Source organism: Polyodon spathula, unplaced genomic scaffold (genome assembly GCF_017654505.1).
Source record: "Polyodon spathula isolate WHYD16114869_AA unplaced genomic scaffold, ASM1765450v1 scaffolds_1872, whole genome shotgun sequence".
In the NCBI taxonomy this organism is placed as follows: Eukaryota; Metazoa; Chordata; class Actinopteri; order Acipenseriformes; family Polyodontidae; genus Polyodon; species Polyodon spathula.
In genome coordinates this window covers 4,397-11,445 of record NW_024473347.1, presented here as the reverse complement: position 1 = coordinate 11,445, position 7,049 = coordinate 4,397, and the positions used below count along the sequence as shown (strand labels likewise).

General features: G+C 42.7%; 1 protein-coding gene across 1 annotated transcript; it reads left to right on the top strand.

Moving 5' to 3' along the window:
- The first annotated feature begins 646 nt into the window (after window positions 1-646).
- LOC121310228 (gastrula zinc finger protein XlCGF7.1-like) lies at window positions 647-4,922 on the top strand. The gene is made up of 3 exons (XM_041243530.1): window positions 647-741; window positions 1,968-2,282; window positions 4,285-4,922. Exons 1-3 carry the CDS (start codon window positions 681-683, stop codon window positions 4,662-4,664), a joined length of 756 nt encoding a protein of 251 aa, XP_041099464.1. The 5' UTR covers window positions 647-680; the 3' UTR covers window positions 4,665-4,922.
- Window positions 4,923-7,049: the final 2,127 nt, after the last annotated feature.

Here is a 7,049-nt window from a genome sequence, read left to right as displayed (position 1 = left end):
GTTTCTTCAGCCAATAATACGCGACTATCGCAACCAGACACGCCCACTACTAACGACGCGCTTGTTTCGTTTCAGGAAATTGAAACGTTTGTTTATGCCCGAGAGAGGCGGTGCAGCCGCTGCTGATTTTACACGATTTTATCATCTTGTAAGTAAGGCTGGGTTAAAACGGTGTTGTTTTTTTTTTGTTCTTTTATTAGCTGCATTGAGATCTGAAACAAAGAGTCAATTTTCTGTTTTATTTAAGGACTCGGACGGACTGCAGCGAGAAAGTTACTCCTTGGAAAAGTAAAACGAGTCTGGCTGTTTGTTTGCTTTCTTTATCGCAGCAGGAGTGCTGATTTTATGTGCATGTTAATTATCCAGTAAATGAATACCAAATATACTCGAGTCTCAATCTAAACCCGGCGAGGATGGACGTCAGCGTGTCCGTTTCGCTCTTGCAAGACGAGCTCGGCTCTGCCATCGAGCACGCAGTGAAAGCGGCTGTAGACACCGTCTTGTGGGAAATCACAAGAGTTGTGGGCAGTAAATTGAACGAGTTTCAGATTGCAATGGCTGGGAAGGAGAAAGAGAATGAAAGGCTGAAGCTGAGATTGGAAATATCAGAGAGCGAGTTGAAAGCGGTGCGGGAATGCATGAGCGCTGCAGATGCGGACAGTAACCAACCTCTCAGAAACATGAACCCCGACTGGAGTGAACAAGACTGCCGCAGGAACGGGAACCGGGGACTATTACAAGGTGAGACTGATCTTGATGGTATTGCATGGTCATCCCAACTCTTTAAATAACCTTGTAGTCAATTTTATTGGTGAGGTCTTGGTCTCTTTTAAGACACTTTTTAAGTGCATGTTATTTTTCTTAAGTACATGTTCGGCCATGGAATTTGCACAAAAGTTTAAAAAAAGGTGGCATATAGGTGCAGTAACTTTACAGTACTTTCCATCTTGCCTGTGCATGGTAACCATTCTTCCAGTTTCAGACCAAAATCAAACGTTTTGCAGACCTGAAATGCATCAAAACGAAATTGTTAGTTCTAAGTGTGGTTGAAATCCCTCCTTGATAGACACTCTGCTTCAAAAACGTTGTTCCTGTCTTATTCTAAATGTAAGCAAGTACTTAAGTGTTTATAGGCGCCCTTGAAATAAAAGCTAGCATGGTAAGTTTACACAGTGATTTTGTAGTTTTCCAGTGCACCATGTTTTAATATGATGTAGCATACCTCACTGCTTCAATGTGCAGGATTACGTTTGCAATGCATTTCTCAATGGTAAACGTTTACAAGAGCTGTGCTAACTGTTAGTGTGATTAGGGGTCAGTAAGTATTAATTCAGCAAGGGCGAGTAACACTGCAGATGAATCGTGATTGTATTTATCAACTTCAACCTTTGTCTCGCACCCACATGGCAGAGAGCTACTCTGTCACAAGCATTAATACCCTGAATCTTTCCAAACAAGGTATTTAGGGGCGCTCCCTTGTAAAAGCTGAATCTCAAAACAATAATTGTGTGAATACAGTAATTGTTACAGCTGTATGTAATGATATTTGAAACAGGATTAATTTGACTTTTTACATATCTGCCCTTACTGTGGTCCCACGCAGTCTGCGTGATGGATTACCGTATTGAGAAAGGGTCATACAGAGTCCTTTAAAATTTGTACAGAAAGATCAAACATTTTAGCATTGCACGATAAATGCATGATTAGTCGCATATAAGTGCATTTGTTAATTTATATTTTAAATACTTGTGAAGCAAAGCTGAATCCAACCTCATTCCAATCTCAGAGTACTGGAACCGGGCCCACTATTAGTTTAAAAAATAAATAAATGCCAAAAAAAATAATTTAGTTGTTCCTCGGGAATGACCCAATAACATCTCTGTAGAAGCCTGACAAGGGGCTGGCTTTGTAGAGGAACCTGGCCAATAAGTGAGAGTTATAATTGTGTACAATTTTCTTTCACACAGATCCCACAGAGAGCCATGCTATGTCTAAATCTGAAGCACAGGAGGGGCCAAGGATAGAAGCAGTTTACACACAAGAGGAGTCCTTTGACCAGGGCTGGTGTGCGAGTCTAAAGCAGGTTACAGGGCTGGCGTGTGTTAAAGATGAAGAGGTCCCTCGACTGGAATGTGTTCCTGTTAAAGAGGAACTCCTGGAATGTGTCCCCATCGCAGAAGATGTTCCTACTGAAATTAATGTCTTTACACTTGAGGAGAACCACAAGCTGGGATCCAGCATGTATGATGATTGTCCACCTGAATGTGAACTGGGATTTAGAGGTAATTATACAAAACAAGAAACACTGAGCTGTCTGTTAACCTTGCAGAAATTAATTACTAAACTGTAGAGGTGTGCTGAAGATTGACATTTTTGGTCATTCCGGTTCAATTTAACATAACCACTGTGTCAATAGCCTTTAAGTTGCAACATAGCTGTCCTTTTTATTGTGGCAACTGCTGGATGTGCACCTGCTGTCATGCCTGTTTTGAATCAATCAGTTTACTTTTGTATAGCGCCTTTAACGAGGGTCGCCACAAAGCGTTTTACCTGAAAAAAAACAAAATAAAAGAATAAACTGTGACTGAGTGGTGAGTGGTTATAGGTGATGCAGTGCTGAATAAACAGACAGACAGCGATATTCAGGTGCAAGGGTGTTTATTGAGTAATTAATAATGTCCAGAGCCTTATGGCAAACACCTGTAAATAATAAATGACGGGCGCGATACAGCGGCGTGTCTGTTTGTAATCCGCGGGTTTGACCCGAAATCAAAAGTCCAGTTTCTTTCTTCATCCACACGTAACACAGGACACAAACACTATTAACAGTGAGTGAAACTAGTGCTCATGGTGAAAAGACAGACTAACAAACACAACACTCGTGTTTCTCACAGATGCAAGACCTCCTTTCAGGTTGTATTCTAACCATTTACAAAGGAACAGGTTACTTTGCTACGGCCCCTTTTTATACCCTCCCTCATGACCCCTTGGTTAACGAGCGCATCCGCTTCTCCAATCCACGGATGCCACTCCATTTCCCGTTCGGGTACCGTAGCTCCGCCCCTTTTCTAGCTGGTCGACTTCCACCTAACCACAGGAATAAAGTGTCATGCCTTTTAGTCCCGGTCGGGAGGAAGATCTAACACCAAGAACCATTCGATCTCTGTCACGTATCCCACCGCTCGGATCCCAAGGGAGCATTTTAGCAATATACAGGATGGGATGTTCTACTCCGTCAACCACTGGGGACGAGACTGCACCCAAACTGACATCCAACGCATCGGTGTGGAGGATGAATCTCTCAGTGAAGTCTGGAGTGGCCAACTTCCACCTACCCACGGGAATAAATTGCCATGCCTTTTAGTCCAGGGTACTCTGTTCCCTTTAAACAGCGCCCTCACAGGTCAGGAGGGAGATCTAACACCAAGAATCATTCAATCTCTGTCACAAAACAAATAAATAACAGTAATTGTTTTTCTGAATAATGAATATGGACAAGGTTGAGCAAGGCCATTTGTACTCTTATAGGTTAAAACACCTTCAAATCTATCCTAAATTGGACAGGAAGCCAGCAAAGAGATGCCAGCACAGGAGTGATATGGTCTCATCTCTTAGTCACAGTTACAACTCTTGTGATTCACTAGCTTGCTCTAGGGGTATTTTGTTTGACACACTCCAATTGTGGACTTATTAATTTTGTTCTGGACTGAAAGACAAATCTTGGGTTATTGTTGTCAATAAGATCAGAAATAGATCTAGCTAGTGACAACTCAGTCCTGTATTTTGTAAGAATGTCTTTCCAAGTTAGATAACGTACCAGAAGTCCTGTAGCTCTCCATCTGCGTTCTAGTTTGTATATACGTGTTGTATCATTGAACCAAGGAGAGAATCATTTTGTAGCTAGTATCTTTAGTTTATAGGGTGCAGTAGTATCCAGGGTGTTTGTGGAGTTTGGGTGCCGTAGCTCAGCCCCCTTCCTAAATGACCGACTTCCACCTACCCTAAGGAATAAATTGTCGTGCCATTTAGTTAAGGGTACTCTGTTCCTTTTACACAGTGCCCCCACAGGTCGGGAGGGAGATCTGACGCCAAGAATCATTCGATCTCTGTCACAGATAATAATAAAAGGAGGCTGGTATTAACAGGAGTGATATTAAGCAGGTTTGACTGTATTCTTACAAGAGTTCACTATAGGAGTTGGTCATGGTTGTGAGGGGAAGCCTCTAGAAGAGTGAATGTGTTAGCATGCTGTACGATAACCTTTGTCTCTTTTTTTTTCTCTAGCTGCTAAAGGATATCTGACAGGAAGGACTCTGTTTCCCTGTGCTGATTGTGGGAAGGGTTTCGGACGTTTCTCACAGCTTAAAATCCACCAGCGCGTTCACACAGGAGATAAACCTTACCACTGCTCTGAGTGTGGGAGGAGTTTCACGCAGTTACAGAATCTTAAAAGACACCAGCGCAGTCACACAGGAGAGAGGCCTTATCAATGCACGGAGTGTGGGAGGAGTTTCACAGTGTTACAAAATCTTAAAAGACACCAGCTTGTTCACACAGGAGAGAAACCTTATCACTGTTCCGAGTGTGGGAAGAGATTCACACAGTTAAGACATCTTCATTCACACCAGCGCATTCACACAGGAGAGAAACCTTACCACTGCTAAATGTGGGAAGAGTTTCACATATTTAATTTCCTTGAAAACCCACCAGCGGACTCCCAGTCGGGTAACACATATGGGGCTGTGTGTTCGTGTACCTTTCTGTCCGTATGTATTAAATATTCTCACAGAGCATGAAACGCAGGAGTGCAGAAATAAAGGAGATGTATTAAATTATACCTAAAGTCCCCAGGAGCAGTCACATTGACAGCCACACAGAAAACTATTTTATTTTGATTATACAGAATGGTATTCCACCTTATTATTTTTATTTACCAGTCCGCAATGTGTTTAGCTGTAATCAGATTAGTCTCTGCTCTCTGCCTGAGTGAATGACTGACAGTCTGTTGTTTTCAATCAGCCTTTTGAAGGCTGGCACCTGCTTGCCAGCTGTGCTGCTTTGGTCAGTCAATTAGCATTGGGACTAATGAAAATAAATACCAGAGACTGTGGAGTTTTACTACACAACAAAATATGGAGTTGATGACTTGGATCAGATGGCACAGAAGTATTCTGTGAAAGCTGGCTCCCGACGGTGATCTGTTCAGGTGTTTTAAAATGTATTGGACCTGGCAGCCATCAACTCCTGGGTACTTTACAAAGAATGCACGGAGAAGAATTTACCAAGGAGAGAGTATGTGTTACAGTTAGCTCAGGAACTTCGCAAGAAGCATTTGGAACAGAGGGAGAGTGCCAAGCGTGTCCCCACAGCTGAAGCTGGCAACCGCGCTGAGAGCCGCAAGAAAGACCATGCCAGCCAGGTTGGCAAGTGCAATAAAAATAAAACTGCGCAGAAAGGCGGCGTGGAGAAGGGCAGATGTAAAAATGAAGCCCCTTCCCAGCTACCAAATTTTGAAAATAATAATAATAATAATAATAATAATAATAGTTTTCAGACCTGTAATTGCTATAAAATGTTAACGTGATGAATAAAACACAAATAAATAACCAAAACTGTGTTCTTATTAACACTTTATGCTCCTGTGTAACGTACCCATGTTCAATATAGAGAGAAAAATTTCTATTTTATTTTTTGTTTGACACTGTTGTTTTTTGGGGGTTTTTTGTTCTATACACCCACAGGAAGCTCTACGTTTGGATACAAATGTCAGCTGACCCTTCCCCGACTCTCACCGCACGTTCCACAGTATAGCACTGCCTTAGAGAATGAAACCTGAAAGGCTTGTAGGGTTGCAAAATGAAGTGCAGCGATGATCAGAGATAATCAATCACACCGATCGTTGCGTCAAAGGTTTATTTCAGTGGTCATCAAAATACAGAGCGCTCCGGAGAATAACAGTCACTTCATCAGTTACTAGTGTATTCTGCTGGGGTAAAGCACATACATGGGTTATATAGTTTCTACATAAAATTCCCTGCTCTTATCAGGATTCAGCACACAGCAGACAATTCATCCATCCCGACCCCCTAAACTGATATACTCAACCAATAGAGGATAGCTGTGGGGCATGATTGCCCCCTCCGTTGCGGTTGTTATGTTCACTTCAGCCTGGAATTTACAATCTAGCAAGCAAGCAGGCATTGTCCTTCTTCTACCACCCCCCCACTGCCCCTGGACATCTGACCCAACCTAATGGTGTACTGAAACATTCTGCCCTTCCCCCCTCCTTTCACAAATTCCTCACTAAACATTGTAAAACCGCACCCAAATGACTGTTGGTTGATCATGTTATAATATTTGGTTCCTTCACGCTAGACTGAGAAACGGCTCATAGAATAGAATGGGAAACTTGACGAGCGCTGGTACAGCATGGTACTGTAAGTGGGTTTTCATTTGACGTACGTGCGCACGGCACGGTGTTGAAGTGGTTATTGGAGAAAAGTGAAAGGTACTGCACGCAGGCAGTGGTACTGTAAGTGGGTTTTCATTTGACGTACGTGCGCACGGCACGGTGTTGAAGTGGTTATTGGAGAAAAGTGAAAGGTACTGCACGCAGGCAGTGAACATGTCCATTATAAATCCCGTATGAGGGAAAAAAAGAACTGGTCACTTTTGAAAAACAGAATTTGCTGTTTCCCAGAATGGAAAGTCAGTAGCCCTACATAGCATCTAAATTTTGCTCTTTTGCACAGTGCTGTATTGTGTGTGTTTGCATGCTGTGTGTATGGCAGGTGTTCCTAATGTTTTGGCCAGCTCTTTTGCACAGTGCTGTATTGTGTGTGTTTGCATGCTGTGTGTATGGCAGGTGTTCCTAATGTTTTGGCCAGCTCTTTTGCACAGTGCTGTATTGTGTGTGTTTGCATGCTGTGTGTATGGCAGGTGTTCCTAATGTTTTGGCCAGCTCTTTTGCACAGTGCTGTATTGTGTGTGTTTGCATGCTGTGTGTATGGCAGGTGTTCCTAATGTTTTGGCCAGCTCTTTTGCACAGT

What these genes read in the sequence shown, in the direction of transcription:
- LOC121310228 (XM_041243530.1), top strand. Translation starts at nt 681, where the DNA reads ATGAACCCCGACTGGAGTGAACAAGACTGCCGCAGGAACGGGAACCGG. An exon ending in GAACCGGGGACTATTACAAG is followed by an intron (nt 742 to 1,967) that starts GTGAGACTGATC and finishes TCTTTCACACAG; the next exon opens with ATCCCACAGAGAGCCATGCT. An exon ending in ATGTGAACTGGGATTTAGAG is followed by an intron (nt 2,283 to 4,284) that starts GTAATTATACAA and finishes TTTTTTCTCTAG; the next exon opens with CTGCTAAAGGATATCTGACA.